Consider the following 21,651-nt stretch of genomic DNA (forward strand, 5'->3'; position numbering starts at 1 on the left):
AGACTAAGGTTTCACATCAAATTGAACACACCTAATAGGTATAGGCATACTTATGAACTTCCTCTAACATTTCGAGAAACTCATTGGTACTAGCCGGGTTTTGAGCTCGAACCCACAACCTCCATGCTTATGCTCACGGCATGGGTACCTACTAGTTAAAGCTAAAATTAATTTTTAATATATATTTATTGTTTTAATGGTTTATTTCGTTTTTCCGAAAACTTTAGTTCGCAAATTGCGGGCAATTTCTCTGTCAATCTAATTACGCCTTAATGGGAGTAAAAGAGAAAGATGCTCGCATATTGAGAACTTCGGTGTTCGCGGTAGGCCCTCTGTACCTATTTACCGCCGTCGCGGATATTACAAAAGCTTATTAATTTTGATGAAGCCAAATGTCACATTCTCCCAATATTATTTATCAATATTAGTATATGTCTACATATTAATAGTGACATCTATTGTTGGAATGAAATTTATTTTACCATAAAAATTAAGCTGTTCATACAGCTTAATTTTTTCATAGACGGTAAATATGGTAGAAATTTCACAAGTATCAAGACTATTTAATCCATTTTCTGTGGTGTTGTCACATACTGATTTTTAAAAACTACTTTTAATCTAGCGCTGCAGACTTTCTTTGGTTTGTCTTTTTCTACTGAATTTCGTGGTGTATCGCCAGCGCTAGTTGATTAGCGTTTCCCGAGTGTGGTCCCGGCATTACAAACTTTTTAATTTGTAACATAACTAGGTACCTACATGCATAACATGTTATTATTTAAATAAAGAACAATTTGTGAACTTTGAATAGGTGCAAGCAAAACAATAGCTTATGTCATACCTACTGTCATTTTTTATATTATGGACCTTTCGATTGAAATGTATTTTTAAAATTATTTTCAGTTATTTTCAGAGTCAATTTAGTTTTTATGTTATTTTTTTATTTACTCAGTATATTTTAGACACGTTTACGTGTTATCTACTAAATCATGCCTGAGTAAGTAATATTTATCATTATTTGGTAACTTTGCTATAAAAGACAGCCGCAGGTGCTTCGTAAGATCCCTATGTATTAAGTATCTACTTGTACGATTTAGCGTAGTTAAGTATTAGAAGACCTTTCTTAGAAATGTTGTGTAAAATTGTACCTATTTGTGAGACAAAATGCATGAACTTTATGCGAAGGTGTGAAGGTCGGTTATAAACTGTAGGTATGTGTCATTGTTACATAATAGGTGTAGTGTCAATTGAGAAGTTAATCTATGTGGTTACGGCACAGGGGCGAATCGACAGAGTTATAGCTTCATAATTATGGTCTTACCGTGAGATTTATTTATTCTATTTTTTAATTTGAGTCAGGCAACAAGGTATGGACTTTTACATATATCTTATATACCAACATACATAAATACAACATACAAAAAAATCATAAACATAAAAACTAAACACTATTTTGGGGACAAAACGGCGTGGCTCCGTTGAATCATCTGCTCTTGTGTAGGATTCGGCAGTTAAGTAGCCCCGAAACTTCCGAGACACGACACCTAACCACTAGTCGTTAGTTCTTAGGCAACGTCCTGTCGTAATAATTGCTGGGATGCAGTAATTTCAATACCTGATATCTGAGAGTGATATGACTTATGATGAGATGACGAGACTATGGAAATTATATATAAAACACAACAAGTAAAAACAGGCAACATCCCTATTGTATAATTATTTGGTTGTCATCCAGATGCGTACCATGCCCCGCGTGCCCCGCGCCCCCCGCCCCGGCCGGCGGGCCGTGCCCCTGCCGCACCTGCTGCTGCGGCAAACCTGCGAAAGTCAACCCGGTAACCACCCACTCATTCCGGTATTACTTTCATATGTCTAAAATAGTCATCTTTCATAACTCTATAGTCAAGTTAGAACACTAATCCCTTGCTCTCAACTGAAGGCTGATTCTGTTTTACAAATCGTTATGGTTTTGATCTTGTTATGTTATGATAGGTACGACGTACGACGTGATTGGTAGGTACACGCGAAATTGTATCATTACAAAATCAAAACTTAAACATATTGGTAAATCTGAATTGGTATTTTGACAACAAAGAAACGTAATTACTAGGTACTAATTCGTCTTTCTTTAACCTTACTTAGCCGCCAAAAGCGCTGAAGGATTATAGGTATCATACGCACAGGGGTATTACCGCAACAATAGTAGGTATATTTGATGCCTATATCGATCGCTCTTGTGAATTCGAACAAGAGATTAATATACTTACCTGCGAACAAATGAAGTAGATGTATTTAGCCAAAGCTTGATTAGAGTTTTTCTGTCCTTCCTATGCATGTCCATTCCGGGGCCTCAAACTATCTCCATACGCAATTTCATCTAAATCGCTCAAGCGCTTAAACCGTGAAGAGACTTCATAGCTTATTAGGACGCAAACTTGCACCATCTATATCGTAGATGCCTTTCTCAAGCGGTTGTTGTTACATTTCCTTCCCCAGTGCTACAAGCAACCTAAGATTCCTGACTCGTACGCCCCACGCCGGTGCTACGTCAAACCGACGGCTCCTGTCGAAGGCTGCACGACCTACAAGCTTTCCTATTTGCCGACATGCGACAGCAAGAATCTGCGCGGAGTGGCCAGGAAACCGGCGCCTAACCTCGTGCCGAGCTGCGAGCCTATGGAGGGATGCACTGTGCAGAAGGTAGCTCATGAACCTATGAGACAGATGTGTGTTTACAGATGTCTGCTGGCCACTACTAATACGCAAATTTTGCACCTCGCTTTACACCAAGCTGTCGGTTTCTGTTGAAGGCTCTCTGATATACAACTGTCGTAACTACACCTGCCTATTGCCGATGGCAAAAATCTGGGCGTACAGAAACATAATGGGATTCTCGTTTAAAACTTTGTTCACTTATACATAGGAGTAGAGTTTATCCTACCGTTTAATTAAATTTAATAACACATACTTTAGCTGTGGCAGCACAGCTACAGTTTGCTAAAATAGTTCTAAACCAAAATTAACCATTTTCTCCAGTTATCCTTCCTACCGAACCCGGTGTGCGTGACGCAGCCGATCCGGCCGTGCCACCACGACATGTGGGGACAGGGCCCCATGCAGGCCATCACCACGCAGCGCCACGACTACGTGCCCAAACCCTCCGTGGTTCGAGAAAGCTGCAAGCCGCCACCGAAGTTCCACTGCGTCGAGCAACCTTTCGAAAGTAAGAGCCCTGAGAGTCTTCAAGCTTTGTTGAGTAAAAGGTTACCGCCGTATGCGATTGATCAGATTAGTTCGAAGGCCCTGCAAAATCCCCCTAACTTTGCGACCTTACCCCGGGTCAACGAGGAGCGATGTGAATGTAACAGACCTTCTAAAAGAAAATTCTCAGTAAATAAAGGAGCTCTAGCTCCCTATGCAACGGAGCAAATTCCCTCTAAGCATGTTCTAGCAAAAGAACCGCCTTTTAAAAGCCTAGATACAGCGCAAACTGTTTCCAAAATGGAGCCAGCTCAGATGCAGTTTGAAAATAAGCGCCGTTCAAAAAGCCAGGACTCGTCCAGTGTACGCAATTTACTGCACTATGCAACAGCAAAGGTTAATTCCAAGGCCGATCCAATTAAGAACTCTACTTTGAACCCAGTAGTAGTCCCAACCCAGGTTGTCTCCCAGGTTAATCCTGTAAGGAATTCGTTTAAAAGAAAGAGCTTACCCTCTAAGACCCCACCTCTAAAGAGTAGTGGAATTCTAGCGCCTTTCGCAACAGATCCGGCCATGTTTGACCCGGCAAAGAATTCTTGTGATGTCAACTGTGAATGTCATCAGCAAATTAGTTAGGTTTTTCTACAGAAGGTACCTAAATCGGGTACCTAATGATTCTCCGAGAAACTTTTAGCAGATTATCGATTCGCCGACAACGATTCGCCGAACATCGTTTCGCAGAGTCATTTATTTGTAAATGTAACTTTTGGTCGACCAACGTTACGTAGACTCTTGGTTCACATTACAGTTCAGTTCGCTTCTGTGTAAATTAGCAGAACTATTATTGGACGATTTCCATTTCGCAGAGTAATCGTTTCGTTTAAGCAATGTTTAGTCGAATAACGTTTCACATTTTACATATAAGTCGTTATTTTCAAAACAAAAGGATGATATAAAATATTATCAGTTTTAAAATAAATGCGTTAAGTATATGTTTACAAAATACCTGAGTTACAAAGCAGTTAGCGAATATGTAGTGTCAGACTCGTGGTAAGGCTACAATTGCACTACATCAAATTGGTGGATTTGGAAGGAAATGCTTGAGTTACTTTAGAACAGTGTTTTTCAAAGTGTGCGTCGCGACCCCCAGGGGGGTCGCGGCACTTGTCCAAGGGGGTCGCGAAGTTCAGCTTTGAGAGAAACTTATGGAAAGTAATTTCATTTTTTAAACTTAAAAATATCTAATATTTTTAAATTTAAAGTTTAAAGGTCGTTAATGTACATATTAATAAAACAAATCATTATTAGAGTTTAGAAAATACCGAAATCATAATACACATGCCTTTAAAAATTGAGGAGTTCCGTCAATTCCTCATGGATTCCAACATCAGATCAGAACCAAAATTATTATGGTATTACCTCGAAGGTAACTTCTTTTAAACAAAAAAAGAATTACTCAAATCGGAACGGAACTATTAGATAATTAAATGTATCTAAAACCATGTTTATCAGACTCAAACTAAAAGTTGTTGTAAAGGTTAGTCATGTCCTAGTATAGTCATAAATAATAGAGAAGTTCAGCTAGTCAATATTAATGCCAAATGAACATTCGACCTATTGTGTTTCGACCAATGGTTTCTCGGGTAATTATGACAGTTACTAAATGATTATTCTACGAATAGTAAATATGCGTATCCATGTTCTGCTTATTGACTACACTCGCAAACGACTATTATGCGTAATGAGATTCGGCCAATCGTTAAGCCCTTGCTACACGGTCGCCGACAAGCCCCTCAGACCGCGTGGCCTTGGTTTGGACGGACCGTGTAGACAGTTGTTTCCAACAAAATTTGACCAAAACTGATCAAGGACAGTTAGAAGGCTTGTCGGCGACCGTGTAGCAAGGGCTTTACTCTGCCAAACAACCCGTCGGCGAATCGTTGTCGGCGAAACAAAAATCGGCGTAATTTTTCTCGGAATATCAATAGGGCACCACCTAAATCAATAATCATATTTTCTTGCCTTACATGCCATGTCATCCCATTATCCTACCTACTTACTGCCTACTTATCAGATCTGATTTTAATAATTAATTGCGTTTAGGTGCATTAAGTAGGTAATTTAGATCTACACAGATAACCGTGATTAATAAATTCGTACCTATTGTAAAATTATAATGGCAATAAACATAAATAATAAATTCCTTGAATTTATATTTCAACGTTTCGCTGAAATACCTCACCTCAAAATTTTCACCGATTATTTCAAATTAAATAAGTTTAATACCCAGCCAAAATACCACAGGGCAACGCACAATTTACCTGGCGGCATAGACAGAATTATTAATAAGTAGGTACTTACATAAATTGTTTTATGAACATTCCAGTGAATAACTATCATCATCAAGTTTCAAGTTCTTTATTTGCATGTTGTACATAATATGGGTATTAAATAACAAATGAGTTGTTTCAAACATGAGCCCTGCAAGAGCATAGCATATTACTTAACCTAACTTATACCTAATACAAATAAAAATATTAAATTGTAATCTTATTACATCTTAAAACTTATCATTTAAATATTCGTCGACAGTGTATATTAGTAGATTTTGTTTATAAGGGTTTCTTTTAATTTTCTTATAAATAAATGTTCTTTCTTTTCTTCCTTTATATTTTGTGGTAGTTTATTATATATCTTTATGGACATTGATAAAGGGCCAGATGACTGGAGTTTTAATCGGGAGGGTGGTGGCATTAACGTTGATTTGTTTCTTAGTGTATTGTATAAGTTAGCTGTATATCTTCACGTTTGGTATATAATACTGGATGTTTGCGGACAAATTTGCATATTTCTAAGATATAAAGGCTAAGACTAAGGTAAGGTAAGTATTTTGTGTTCTTTAAAATGAGGTTTACAACTATCAATTTGTTTTATGTTTACTACCTAGTACTTATGCGGATAAGTTTTTTTTGCAAGATGAATAGGGAGGGAACATCTGTACTGTTGCCCCACAGGATTATTCCGTAAGAATAAGAATCATCATCTTCCTCGCGTTGTCCCGGCATATGCCACGGCCCATGGGAGCCTGGGGTCCGCTTGGCAACTACTCCCACCAAACCCACCGAATAACTAACATTATTATATCCTCTATTCGACAAAGAACAACCGGCCGCCCGTATTTCTAGCGAGGACCGATTGACTCACACAAGTGATACAAACTAAAAAAAAGCGGCCAAGTGCGAATCGGACTCGCCCATGAAGGGTTCCGTATTTAGGCGATTTATGACGTATTAAAAAAAAACTACTTACTAGATCTCGTTCAAACCAATTTTCGGTGGAAGTTTACATGGTAATGTACATCATATATTTATTAAGTTGAAATTGTTAACGGTGCACTCGATTTATATATATGAAGTTTGTGTATTTGTTAAATTGCACCCCGATATGTTCGTCATGAAAAGAGATATAACACATTTTAACACTAGATATCCTGACAGACTAGTACTCCCTAATATGCATACAGTCATGAAAAATAAAAGCTGTTACGCAATGTGCGTTAAAATATTTAACACACTGCCTGATGAGCTTAAACAGCTACCGCTTAAAAAATTTAAAAACAAACTGTACTCTTTCCTTGTTGACAAGTGTTACTACAGTCTGAATGAATTTTTAGATAAAACTGTATCTTCATAATTTTAGAATTTTAAGACTTTTAATAGTTTTTTATAACTAGTTTAATAATGCATGTTTATGTTTAAAAATAATAATGTAAATTAAACTTAAATTTAATATAATTTCACTTTGCATGGCTTTTTAAAGCCTAAATGTGTATGGCTCTATAAATAATAATGTAACAACATTGTATACCACATTTAATGGCAAATAAATATATTTCTATTTCTATTTCTATATTTCATATATTTTTTTTAGTTTTATCATTCTCTTATTTTAGAAGTTACAGGGGGGGGGGGGACACACATTTTACCACTTTGGAAGTGTCTCTCGCGCAAACTATTCAGTTTAGAAAAAAAAATTATATTAGGAACCTCAATATCATTTTTGAAGACCTATCCATAGATACCCCACACGTATGGGTTTGATGAAAAAAAATTTTTTGAGTTTCAGTTCTAAGTATGGGGAACCCCCAAAATTTATTGTTTTTTTCTATTTTTGTGTGAAAATCTGAATGCGGTTCACAGAATACATCTACTTACCAAGTGTCAACAGTATAGTCCTTATAGTTTCGGAGAAAAGTGGCTGTGACATACGGACGGACAGACGGACAGACAGACAGACAGACAGAGACATGACGAATCTATAAGGGTTCCGTTTTTTGCCATTTGGCTACGGAACCCTAAAAAAAGGTCCTAAATAAGTAGGTACCTAAGTAGGTACCCGATTTACAAAAATACCAACATTTCGTTTTAGACTGATATCTAGAAAACGAGGAAAGTTAAAATACCTCGTTTTGTTTCCTGATTGGTTGTTTCAATCAATATCTCGTGCTACGTTAATGCAACATTTCAGATCGCACGGTGAACAAGCTGTCGTACCTGCCTCCCGAGCGGGTGCCGCTGGTGAAGTCGTTTGCGCCCGAGCGCTGCTATGAGAAGCCCGTCGCGAAAATGGACGGCTCTACCACACACAAGATGAGCTACATGCCTGTCCCGGTAACAGACCATTTATGAACACGTAGGTAGACGTCGTAGACTATTCGTTTTCTCGGTAGACATTTTAGGTATAGTACATCACCTTTTTCATACTTTCGAATAGGTACTATCCGTATTTAAAGATTATAAAATGTCATTCTTTGGAACTTGCTAACTATGTAAAAAAAAGTCACTAGTAAATTCATATTTTTTAACAGTTTCAATATGGCGGTTTGTTTACATAGTAGGTAAGTTCTCTAGAATGACACTTTACAGTAGTACGTATACCTATGTAGATTAGGCGTTGACTCAAGGATCACACTTAAATTAATTTAGATAAATTCTTCGTAAGGGCACAGAATAAATAATAGTACTAAGTACAGAAGACTCACTCTCTAACAAAACGCGTCTGTTACGATCAGCACACATATGGCCGCTAGGTGGCGACAGCGCCACGCGCGGCTTATGGCTTTCCCCAAAATTGGGGCGGAACGGATGTACTTTTAGCCACCGTCGCTTTGCTACCTGTAGCAAAGCGTCGAAATCGCGGAGTGTGCCACGCCTGGTAAGGGCGAGAATCTTTTTACGGTTATGGTCGCTTATTTCTGGCCAAGCTTTCGGCTCTACCGCGTTGTAGTTTAGAGGGGTACCTAATGATTCTCCGAGAAACTTTTAGCAGATTATCGATTCGCCGACAACGATTCGCCGACAACGATTCGCCGAACATCGTTTCGCAGAGTCATTTATTTGTAAATGTAACTTTTGGTCGACTAACGTTACGCAAAGTCTTGGTTCACATACAGTTCAGTTCGCTTCTGTGTAAATTAGCTGAACTATTATCGGACGATTTCCATTTGGCAGAGTAACTGTTTCGTTTAAGCAATGTTTAGTCGAATAACCTTTCACATTATACATATAATTTTATTTTCGCAACAAAAGGTATAAATAAGATAAGATATAAAATATTATCATTTTTTAATTAAATGCGTTAAGTAGATACATATGTATATAAAGTAAGTTACGAAGAAATTAGCGAATATGTAGTGTCAGACTCGTCGTAAGGCTACAATTGCACTACATCAAATTGGTGGATTTCGGGAGGAAATGCTTGAGTTACTTTAGAAAATATCCAAATCATAATACACAGCCTTTAAAAATTTAGAAGTTCCCTCAATTCCTCAGAATAAAGATTAAAGAAGAAAATTATCATGGGAATACCTCGAAGGTAACTTACTCAAATCGGACCATGGGTGCCGGAGTAATCGCTGAACATATTACTTGAAGTAAATCATCATCATTATCATCAAAACAATCATCATCATCAGGTACACTTCATCAAAATATTTGAACTCTCACCTTAGTTTATAATTATTTCGATTAAAATTTAGTTCTTTCTTCGCAAGTGTGATGAAAAATATTGTGTGTAACTCCGGGGGAAGTTCTAAGTTCTGCTAGTCAATAATATGCCAAATGAACATTCGACCTATTGTGTTTCGACCAATGGTTTCTCGGGTAATTATGACAGTTACTAAATGATTATTCTACGAATAGTAAATATGCGTATCAATGTTCTGCTTATTGACTACTCTCGCAAACGACTATTATGCGTAATGAGATTCGGCCAATCGTTACTCTGCCAAACAACCCGTCGGCGAATCGTTGTCGGCGAAACAAAAATCGGCGTAATTTTTCTCGGAATATCAATAGGGCACCAGTTTAGAGATTCCTGATTTAGATGATGAGAATAGCTGTTGTTGCAATAAAATCATGTTGTTGGGTCTTTAGATAAATCCGAAGGAGCCACTCCCGTGGGCGTGTCGGGGTCAATATCAGAAGCCGTGCCAGAAGTTAGACGCTAGCACTACTTACACTATGAGGTATAGTTAGTGTAACGTATATTACATCTTATCATTGCCATTCTTCTTTCTAACCTAACCTAACTTAAATAAAAGCGCTCTAGAAATTTTACATTACCTACTTACTACACATCAGTATGGCCAATAAATAAATCTAACCAATTCAAAAACATTGGTTCACATATGTCATTAACACCCACAATTTGACATGCCATAATACACTTCATAATCATTTCAGATTCCAGCTGTAGATGAAACAGTTTTTCTCGAAAGTATTTACAAATTTATTTAGGCTGCAATGCTTATATATTAGATAAATTACATAGGTAATATTTACATTAACATTTTGTGCAGTTACTTGAACGCGGAAAGCGATTGCCGGCGACGCGCGATCATTCCTGATTCTTGCGGTAACCCCGTGACGTCCTCCAAGAGATTCGATACGCAGACCATTTACAAGAACAGGTGTGAAACTATAAAATGTATTCCATTGATGAGGATATGCTCCCAGATACAACAGTTGCAACACTATATGGGCCAGTTGCATCAAACTGTTTGTCATCGTTAGAGAGTTCGCTAAATTGTATTGTATGGAAAGTTTCATAGTAAACCGCCGCGGCGCGCCGGGTGACGTTGATCATTCTGTCAAGTGCGGATGGTGCAACTGGCACTAATCTCAATAATCTTTAGTGTCCTCTCTAGGTTGCAATGGCTAGTCGGCTACCGCAAATAAGTAATAGGTATTTGATTAATTAGCGTACCAAGCGGTGTTGAAAGCTACAACTAAGGTTTGGTTAGAGTTAAATATAAAAAAGACGAGAAAGTTAAGAATGAGTTCCTTATGGTGCCTAGGCGTCCATCCATCCATCAATGAGAGGGTTTCCACGGAAGACGAGCCTCAAGGTACTCATAAGATACCTTGACACCAAGCTGAGTGGAAACCTTTTCAGCGACGTTTTAAACCTTTTTTGTGACATGTTTTTGTAAAATGTTGTATAAGCGTCCTGAATAAATTTTATTCTGTTCTATTCTATAAAGTTAAGATTCCTCTTGGTTGCAGCTACTTGCCGGCGGCAGCCCCGATCCCTTCGCCGGTGAAGCCGGTGCCCAATCTAGTTCCGTCCACAGCCATGATGGAGGGTGACACCGTGCAGAAGGTGCCAATATCTGCTGTCCTCAATTTAACTAGGCTGCTCGTCTTTCAGACCAGGGATGTTGCGAATATCCGCATCCGCATCTGCAACCGCGGAGCTTCCGCATTATTTTCAACATCCGCATCCGCATAAAATCGATGCGGATTTAATGCGGATGCGGATGTGGAACAGGTCGGTACAGGAACGTCTTAGCATCGGCGTAAGTGCTAGACTGCTAGGTAATTTAATCATTAACCAAAAACCTATTAAAATGAGCAGTCAAGCGTGAGTCGGACTTAATGTACGGAACCCTTAGAACGCGAGTCCGACTCGCACTTGGCCGGTTTTTTGAAATAAAAATTACTAAAATGTAATATTTGACGTTTTTTATGGTACTATCTTGACATCCGCATCCGCGGATGTGAACCTTTAAAAATCCGCATCCGCATCCGCAACATCCCTGTTTCAGACTAGAGTACTTTACAGACTGTTAGTTTGAAGGCGGCAATATCATACTCAGTCAATTCATCAATGCATTTATGGTATGTCGACGATTTCGTCAACATAGGTACCTTATCATATTGTAATTAATACCGATTCGTCATACAAGCCATCATGAAGGAAGTGATAGATTTATATGGAAAACCTAGCCTTCCTGTTGTCCATTTCATTTGTCAATTTTTGTATAAAAGTCACCACTGCTGCCTTAAAATCTACCTACTTAGACTAAAAGCGATAATAGCGAGACTTACATAGGGCTCGATAAAAACACAGCTTCACTTACAGAATTTAGCAAGAGATCTAAGGTCCACCACCTTGCATTTTGGAGACAAAGCAAACCGCTTGGAACTGGTGTTCCTGTTGTCGATCTGAGCTGATTTAGCCCGGTTGCCGAGGGGTCCCCCCTAGCAGGTGGGCAGGGGAGGGGGGGGAAAAGTGCCTCCGGCGCGCCTCACTCTAAATTTTATATCTGCATACATCTAGCAACTATATCAAGTTTGGTGTCTTTTTCGTGTAATTCGAGGATAAGGAATTCATTTATGTAACTAAATTTTCACTCACCCATACAAAAAATACGAGAAATTCAAAATTCAAAAAAAATCTTTACATTTTTTTTTTCGAAAATCCTCTACAGAATTAAAAGTATGAGGATTTGCCCTAGAAAAAAAATACCTGTGAATAGCCCAGTTATTCTACTATATATAATAGTAAACTTGTTAAACATTTTTCTTTTATAACCCTGTTAAAAAAAATGTTTTGTGTCGCGCGGCGTACCGGCATTGTAAGAGCGGTAAGCAGCTTTGAGGATTTTTAAGTATGTTTAGATGATTTCTGATAAGTTTGTTATGCTTCTGGTTGTAGATAACATTAATAAATTACTTCTGGACTTGATATATACAATTTAATTTTTTTTTTTAAGAAGCAGAAATGTCTGCGACCGATGCTATTATGCTCAGAATAAATTAAAAATTGGAAAAAATACTAAAAAATACGCCGTGAGTTCAAGTCTCACCAAAGACAGTAATTTTTCCATTTTTAAATTCATATAAATAAAGATGTTGGGAACACTTTCGCCAGTAGAGTTATTATAATTGTGATAAAATTAACATATTTAGTTAGGATATGTCTGACAAAAAATGCACATAGGTCCGTGCAAATGTGCAGTCAAGCGGGAGTCGGACTTAATAGACGGAACCCTTGGAACGCGAGTCCAACTCGCACTTGGCCGGTTTTTTAATGCAGTTGCTCCTCCCTGTGCATTTTGTTTTGCAGCGGCAACGAATAAGCTCTAAACAAGCAGCAGCCGCCGCGCGCAGGTAGGCTTGTCCATATGGGCTCTCAAATACTCTCAATAACCATTTTGTTTGGACGAGCCCCAGTCAGCAGGGCATGGTAGCTGTTGCTGAGGGGCTATCATCTGTCCCCAAAAATAGCCTCTTTGGTAAACTGCACGGAGAATATGTTTACGTAGCGCATCTTCCGTTGGAGACAGATTCTCTTACTGGAGATTTCTTTTTGTAAAAAGTACTTAACGGCACTCATTTACACTTATACCTGATCTGAAATCAGTAACAAAATGCATAGTGTTAAAATAATGTCTAGGGACCAATTCACACCTCGTAATTCAAATCTGTTCAGACTAATATTGTAAGACTCTTACTTGTCATACAAGACAATAACAATTGTTTCCATTATTGGCAACGCCTGCTCAATATTGCCTTGTTTGCTGTATTTAAATACCTCAGTTACAGCAGGATATGCGCTCCAAGCTTGAAATACGCTTTTTTCCCCTTTCCACGCAAAAAAAACAGTGTCACAACCTGAAAAGGCGAGGAAGAATGGCATGACTTCTGTCCTTTTTGGTCCTTTAAAATAAATTATATATCTATGAACTACATAAGTTACCCAAAGAAGCTGCAATAGCATGGCACGGGAGGAACTGGTGATTCTTTCCTGTACCAATATGTACCCATAACTCCTGGAGCTCCGGCAAGTGTGATGTACATGCAATGCAACTGCGAGAACAACGACATCAGTATCCACTGTGCGTAACATATTTTTTGTGTGACCTTGGGCTACAGCATCAGCGACATGGACCATCATGCGCATGTCTGCTTCCTCGTGGCTACTTGGATCTCGTTTTTGTTTATCTCTGCTACTGTTGATTACATGTTTATCACAATTGCCGGAGCTCCAGGAGTTATGGGTACATATTGGCACAGGAAAGAATCGCCAGTTTCTCTTGTGCCATGCTATTGCAGCTTCTTTAGGTAGGTAACTTTTGTAGTTCCTCCATTAATTGTAAATAAAATAAATATGTCACCGCAGTACGAAACAGGTCATGTGGGCAATTGGTCACGTGCTGCAAACTTTCTTTAAATATAATATGATTTTATTTGTAACGCATAGATAGGTATCTATAATATATTATAATAATATAATACCCTTAAACGAGCAATTTGTGTTTATTTATTTATGTATATGTATATTTATTTATATATATATTTCGGGGATCTCGGAAACGGCTCTAACGATTTCGATGAAATTGGCTATATGGGGGTTTTCGGGGGCGATAAATCGATATAGCTAGGTCTTATCTCTGTGAAAACGCGCATTTTTGAGTTTTTATGTTTTCCGAGCAAAGCTCGGTCTCCTAGATATTATAATTAATTTTACAGGACCAGAAAGGACAGAAGTTTTGCCATTCTTCCACGCCTTTTCAGGTTGCGACACTGTTTCTTTTTTGTGTGGAAAGGGAAAAAAATCGTATTTCAAGCTTGGAGCGCATATCCTGCTGTAACGGAGGGATTTAAATAAGGCAAACAAGGAAATATTGAGCAGGCGTTGCCAATATTGTCTCTGTTTAGCCCAATGGTTGACTGGCAGAGAATGCCTCAAGACGTTAAGTCCGCCATTTGTACTTTTTTTGTGTAAATTTGTGCAATAAAGTTTAAAAAAATCTCCTAGGTAACTAAAAATATGTTAAAATTTTATCACATTTATAATAACTCTACGCTCGAAAGTTTTCCCAATATTTTTATTTATATATTTAATTTATCACGTCCAAAAGTAATTTATTAATTTAATCTACAACCAGAACAATAACAACTTATCAGAAATCTGCTTAAAAATCCTAAAGCTGCATACCGCTCTTACAATGCAGGTACGCCGCGCGACACAAAACATTTATTTTAACGAGAGTTATAAAAGAAAAATGTCTGACAAGTTTATTATTCTATATAGAAGGATAACTGGGCTATTCACAGGTATTTTTTTCTAGAGCAAATCCTCATACTTTTAATTCTGTAGAGGATTTTCGAAAAAAAAAGTGTAAAGATTTTTTTTGAATTTTGAATTTCTCGTATTTTTTGTATGGGTGAGTGAAAATTTAGTCACAGAAATGAATTCCTTATCCTCGAATTACACGAAAAAGACACCAAACTTGATATAGTTGCTAGATGTATGCAGATATACAATTTAGAGTGAGGCGCGCCGGAGGCACTTTTCCCCCCCCTCCCCTGCCCACCTGCTATGGGGGACCTCTCGGCAACCGGGCAAAATCAGCTCAGATCACCCCCAGGAACACCTGTTCCAAGCGGTTTGCTTTGTCTCCAAAATGCAAGGTCCCCTTAGAAAACGGGATCTAAGATCTGGTACTAATTCGTTAACCTTTTCAACGCTTTTCGTCCCATGCTAAAATGTGGCTTATACGCCAAATGGTTGCAATATGAAGAGCGAAAATAAACCTTATCTGTCAGCAGGAAAATTGCTTTGACAGCGTCCGTCATAGCCTTTTTAGTGGCTGTTGGCGTCATGGGCACGACAGCACTCGACCACTTTAGTGGCTCTTGGCGTTGAAAAGGTTAACAAAGGTGCGTTTGTACTCAGCTGTCCTTCCTGCCGAACCCGGTGTGCGTGACGCAGCCGATCCGGCCGTGCCACCACGACATGTGGGGACAGGGCCCCATGCAGGCCATCACCACGCAGCGCCACGACTACGTGCCCAAACCCTCGGCCATCAGGGAATCGTGCAAGCCGCCGCCCAAGTTCCATTGCGTCGAGTCGCCGTTTGAAAGTAAGTGTACGGCCAGCAGGCCTAGCCAAGCTGACAATCGCTATCGCTTCGATAACGAAACGCTTTGTATCTCTATCACTCTTCCATATTAGTGCGACAGTGACAGTTGCGTTTCGATCGTTTTAGACTAAGTTTACTTATTATCTACACTAGTTAGGAAAATTGGTAGTCCCGTGAATGCCCTGAGGTAGGTAGGTACACCAAAGTTTACTTGCAACAAAAAAAACTGGCCAAGTGCGAGTCGGACTCGCGCACGGAGGGTTCCGCACCATCAACAAAAAATAGAGCAAAACAAGCAAAAAAACGGTCACCCGTCCAAGTACTGACCCCGCCCGACGTTGCTTAACTTCGGTCAAAAATCACGTTTGTTGTATGGGAGCCCCACTTAAATCTTTATTTTATTCTGTTTTTAGTATTTGTTGTTATAGCGGCAACAGAAATACATCATCTGTGAAAATTTCAACTGTCTAGCTATCACGGTTCGTGAGATACAGCCTGGTGACAGACAGACGGACGGACGGACGGACGGACGGACGGACGGACGGACAGCGGAGTCTTAGTAATAGGGTCCCGTTTTTACCCTTTGGGTACGGAACCCTAAAAAGGCGCCAAAGTTCACATGAGCTCACGAGAAATGTAAACTCTAGAATCCATGAAATTACCCTTAGGGCCATTTGCACCATCCCAATAAACCGGGATTAAACGGTTAAACCGTTACCCCAGTGTCAAATTGTACTGGTAACCATGGCAACTCAAGGTTTGACCTTACCTTATTGTAATTACGTTCTTCTGTGTGTGTTCTCTTTCGCAGACCGTACCGTGAATCGTATGTCGTACATCAACCCGGGCCCCGCGCCGCCCGCGGCCTCCTTCGCACCTGTCAAGTGCTACGAGAAACCTGCAGGTAACTAGCGTCAGACCAAGCTAACGTTGCAGCGATTTTCATAGCACAGCCTGTGCAAATGCTATTTTAAACGAATTACTGAATAAACGTCAAACTTCTATTAAATTATGACGTTTCAATTAACACTTGCAGTCTGTGCTACCAAAATCGCAGTTGCAGAGTTATCTTGGTCTGACTCTACCTATTTCTGTTGCTCTTGTGAAAAGGGGTATACAAGTGTCGCTAAGTTCCATAAAAAAACACTTCTTACTTCTTAACCAGAGCTGTTTGGAACTTACATCCCTTTTCATTAAAGCCACAGATTTGTATTCGACATTTAGCCTAGACTGTGCACTTTTCGACGCCGTGTCAAACACAAAAGCTGTCACTTCGGACGCCACGTCACCGCAGTGTCAAAACTGAAATTCAACTTTATTATGCATATGCACGTCTGTTGTTCTGTGACGGATTAATCCGTCTTTAGCGTTGGACCTGCGGTTCGGATATATCCGTCGTTGGCGTCGAAAAACTGCTACGAGCAATCGTGAGCCGAGTGCGCTAGAACAGAGTGAAATAGCACTGCTTAATATACGTTTCAGCCAAGATGGAGGGTTCAACGACCCACAAGCTGTCGTACCAGCCGGTGTGCGCGCCGGCGCCGCAGCGGCCGCCCTGGGCCTGCAAGGGCCAGTACCAGAAGCCGTGCCAGAAGGTATGTAATAGTGCCATCCACCTTGGTTTCCTATGTAGGTAATTAGGTACCTGTTATGTAAATAAATAGTACTACCTATGCCCATTCTTGAGTGTTAAAACAGCAAACGGAAATGCGACACGAACCATCACTTCGACTCAACATCGACAGACAAGGTATGAAGCGTTGTCGTCGTCTTGTATTGTACCTACTTAGTGTACCTAAAGCCTGAGTGGACGCTCGAAGCGGAGCGTTCGGCGGGGCGTGCAGCGTGGCGTCGGGCTCACAAGTGATGTGAGCAGCGTGTACTAAGGCCGCTCCTATACGCTTGCATTTGTTTAACATGCACGCCGCACGCCCCGCCCCGCTGCACGCCCAACTCGAGCGTCCACTCAGGCCTTACACTTAGCCTCGTAAGAGTCGTAAGTCCCCGTGTACTTGTACAAGTACAAATTAAACTCGAGTTTTGAACTCAAGAAAGTTCGAAATTAAAAAGCGCCATAATTGCCTTGGGTCTTATATAATACGAGGCTAGATGTCGCGCTTTACGTTTACAAAAATCGTGGGTTCAAACTTCGCTTCGGTTGTGCTGTATATAAAACAGAAAGAATCATTCTCGAAATAATGGGTATCAGCGTAATTCGTCCCATTCGTTTTTCGTTCATTTCTTATGTCCGTCTCATTCTGTGTTCGTCACTCATTCTTTATTCGTCTCGATCGCTATATGTCCCTATCGTCTTAAGTACAATTATGTAACCTGTCTCTTTCTTAACAAGTCTTTTTCGTTTTTCGTCACGGTCTTCCTAGGACTATGTCTTTGTTTGTGTCTCTCTTTTTTGGTATCATTCGCACTTTATCTTTAGTCACTTTCGTTATTCGTCTCACTCTTTTTTTGTCTTTAATGGTAACTCGTTCCGTTCTTTTTTGGGCACGTTCGCTAATCGTCCCGTACTAGTAGGTCTTAGTTGCTATTCATATGTCCTCCGGATCGGAATTCATAAACAAATTGAAGTTTATATGTCCCGTACATATACAGAACGGAAAAAAATGAGGGCCCTGAAGGGTCTGGGACTTAAGATACTTAAGATAGTTAATTTTTCTCAAGATAAACATTATTTCATATGAAAAAATAAGAATAACTGCATTCATAGATTTTGATATGCCGTCAATAATCGGCATGGTATTCGTTTACAATAAAATCATGGCCAACATCAAGATGTTGGCCATGATTTTTGAAACGCAAATTTTCTAATTCCGCAGCCACAAAAACTAAGAAAACGAGACGCAAAACGAATGTAACGAACTTAGAATTAGACTGAAAATGAATGAGACTAATCACGAATGTGACTAATAACGAATGCATGAAAAAAAATGAGACGAATAAGTGAATGAGACAAAAATCGAAAGGGAATAAGAAAGAATGAGTCCTAGGAAGACCGTGACGAAAAACGAAAAAGACTTGTTAAGAAAGAGACAGGTTACATAATTGTACTTAAGACGATAGGGACATATAGCGATCGAGACGAATAAAGAATGAGTGACGAACACAGAATGAGACGGACATAAGAAATGAACGAAAAACGAATGGGACGAATTACGCTGATACCAAATAATGCAAAAAGATGACTAAAAATTCGGCCAGGACCCTTATCAACTTATCATAGATAGACAAGAGGTTGAGAACTGCCACAATTAATTACGTCCCGTGTTTTCCCACAGATCGACGCGACGACGGTCTACAGGTCGTCGTTCTTGCCGCCCGGAGAGGACTGCTCTCAGTACATCGACCCCTGCAGCTACGGTGATTGCAAACGTAAGACACCTCCTCCCCTATCCTCTGTTCCCAGAAAGGACATAATTGTGCATAGTTACATATTGAAATATTTCTTCCAGCGTGCGACTGCACGTGCCCAGCGGAGTGCATCGCCACGGACCCCTGCGCGTGCGCGTTCCCAAGAGCGGCGTGCTGCAGCTAGCCGCCGCCATATTGCCTCCAAATTGAGCGTGTTCAAAATGGCGCCCGTCTCAAAATGGCGCCAACTCACTGATGTGCCGTCGGAAAGTTTCCAGAATAACGAAATTTCCGCATGGTGTAATTTCGGAAACTACCTACACATATTTTTGTATATGGAGAAAGGATATTTAGGAAACTTTCTGAAACTTGTACATCTGTACGCCAAATCAGGCTGTGATTTGTGTTTTTACGTTTTTTTTAAGAGTAGGTATTCGCAGACATTAGGTAAACACTGTCTAGGTTATTTGTTAAAATCTAACGGGTAATTAGGGTTAGTATAAGCCTCTATTCTAGTTTTGGTTGTAAATTATTTTATTTAAATTAAAGAACGTTTTCGGTATTTTGAATTTTATTAATATAAGAACACTTTATAAAATGCATTAACCCTTTGAACGCCACACGTCACTCACACGCTAAAAACGTAGGGCAAGCGAGCCAATATAAACCTTATTTTAACACATGAAGATGACATTTACAACGTACGTACATAAGTGTTCACGACATGGTGGGCTTGACTTATTCTTGGCGTCGAAAGGGTTAAGGCTCAAAATGCGAAAAAATAGTTTCTTACTCATTATGCTCACTGATATAAATTGCTTATATTACAAATCGTTTAGATCATTGCATATTGCTACTCTACAATACAAAAAAGTGGCTCAAAACAAGTAATAAGCCACTTGTTCACTCAACATTGGATCATTGTATTCGCTATGTGCACGACTGGTGCTGCCCTCATTTTGTCGTACATTCGTAATTTATTGAGCATTCTTTTAGTTTAGAGTCTGTGTATGGGGCCCAATACATTCCATGACTCTTCACTTTCCGAACAGACTCTACAATTAACCAATCATTTTTATTTTAAAAGAAAGCGAAGTTCGGTTTTATTTCCCTCTACTCTAGGGCAATATATATTATTTCACTTTTTTCTATTTAACATTTTAAACTGTTTATCAACTAAAAATGTGACGCACACGCCAATGTGATTAGTACAAGAACCTTGAAGGAAATCTAAAAGTGTAAATGTTATTTTGTCAGTCCACGCGCGTTTGGCGCTATGAGAACCTTCGATCAACACGGAAGGGATGCGGCATTCGCACTATTTCCCCTCTGCCTAGGTACAAGATCAACTGATCTAGCGCGGGTATAATAAAACTAGTTGCGCTCGGATTTTTAACTAGACCGAGTCCAGACGCGCGAGTGAATACAGCAGCAGAAAAAATGCCTAATTGCTCGGTTTTATGTTGTAAAAAGAGGTCGTGGACATCAAATTTACAAAAAGAAGGTACCATTTCACATGTAATATTTTTTTTACATGTCATACGTTTAATTACATTTAAACACAATTATTATATTTTAGTCTCGTGTAATTGCTGGATTTATCGATTTTGCTCGTCCAGTACAAATTGTGGATCGGTCGAGCGACAAATCCGACTTCTCATCTCTCAGAATACAATAAAATTCTTCGACGTAAATGTGTTAGTGTGCGTGTTGTCACACTTGTGACTCGTCCGTACACAAAAAGAGATCGAGGTTTGCAAGATTTGTCTTTGACGTGTGTCATTTTCTATGTATTTGTGTCGTCATTACAGATTGGATTTTGTATGTAAGTGTGTGATAAGTGCGACTGTGTGCACGTTCCCCCCCGCGAAAAATGGCAGAATGATTTGAATGTCAAGATATCGCTTGGGCCTATCCCTTCCGACGTGTCAGAAGCCCGTGTTGATCGAAGATGAGAACAACTCACGGTTTGATTTGAACGTATGAAGTGTCAAAAGAAAATCGTGTTTAGACAAAGATTTATTAAGAAAATCTTTACATGAGCGCCTCAATTAGTACATTTCATACGTAGGGCGTCATTCAAGCAATCACTTTTATACTACACGCTATATAAAAATATATCGTTACAGCTTTTGGTTTAAGAAAACGGCGTCGGCCATCTTGTGCATCCCGTGCTTACAAAATGGCGGCGCGACACGCTTCAACGCGATTCACCTGGGTGGATAGAAGTCGCCAATGATGTAAACAGATCTGTACTAAGTTATGAATTATACGATTTCAAATCTTTTGAATGTGAATACGAACGTTAACAAATAATTATTTGATTTATGCATTAGTTAGGAGTAAATCTGTTAACATTTCTGGCGACCGCTATTTTAAAATTGATTAAATTTATGAACTTTTAAATTACGAATAAATCTTAATAAAATTAAATATTAATAAAATAACATAGATAGATTACAAATATGTGGCGGGCCGGTGATACATTTGCATTCTAAACTATTATTTAACTAAAACCATAATTCTAAATAGGATTGTTATATTTCATAGAATTATGAATTACTTAAAACAATCATTCAGTCAAAATAAAGAGAAAAAGACCTCGAAGTACACAGCCACAAGGAGTAAGTGTACGTAGTATTTAGTACTATATGTATATAGTTATCACATAACCATTTTGTCCTAAAAGCCTTTTTCCTAACTTTTATGAAGTTGTTAAGAAAACGTATAACCTTGCGGTGCAGCATGGTTCCAATTTTATCTTTGATCATTCGACATATGATTCGACATTTGGTATTTTAGGTTATATATTGTATGGAGATGACACCTGTCAGCGTACCCTTCTAGTTTAAAAAATACTATAAATGTCAATG

At 39.2% G+C, this 21,651-nt stretch overlaps 1 protein-coding gene across 1 annotated transcript; it reads left to right on the top strand.

The window, feature by feature from the left end:
• The first annotated feature begins 831 nt into the window (after positions 1-831).
• On the top strand, positions 832-19,072 carry LOC134660689 (stabilizer of axonemal microtubules 1-like). The gene is made up of 13 exons (XM_063516470.1): positions 832-994; positions 1,733-1,832; positions 2,494-2,697; positions 3,034-3,220; positions 7,726-7,868; positions 9,633-9,724; positions 10,058-10,168; positions 10,764-10,860; positions 15,226-15,412; positions 16,224-16,316; positions 16,895-17,007; positions 18,706-18,799; positions 18,880-19,072. Exons 1-13 carry the CDS (start codon positions 987-989, stop codon positions 18,960-18,962), a joined length of 1,512 nt encoding a protein of 503 aa, XP_063372540.1. The 5' UTR covers positions 832-986; the 3' UTR covers positions 18,963-19,072.
• Positions 19,073-21,651: the final 2,579 nt, after the last annotated feature.

This window comes from Cydia amplana, chromosome 2 (genome assembly GCF_948474715.1).
Source record: "Cydia amplana chromosome 2, ilCydAmpl1.1, whole genome shotgun sequence".
Classification (NCBI taxonomy): domain Eukaryota; kingdom Metazoa; phylum Arthropoda; class Insecta; order Lepidoptera; family Tortricidae; genus Cydia; species Cydia amplana.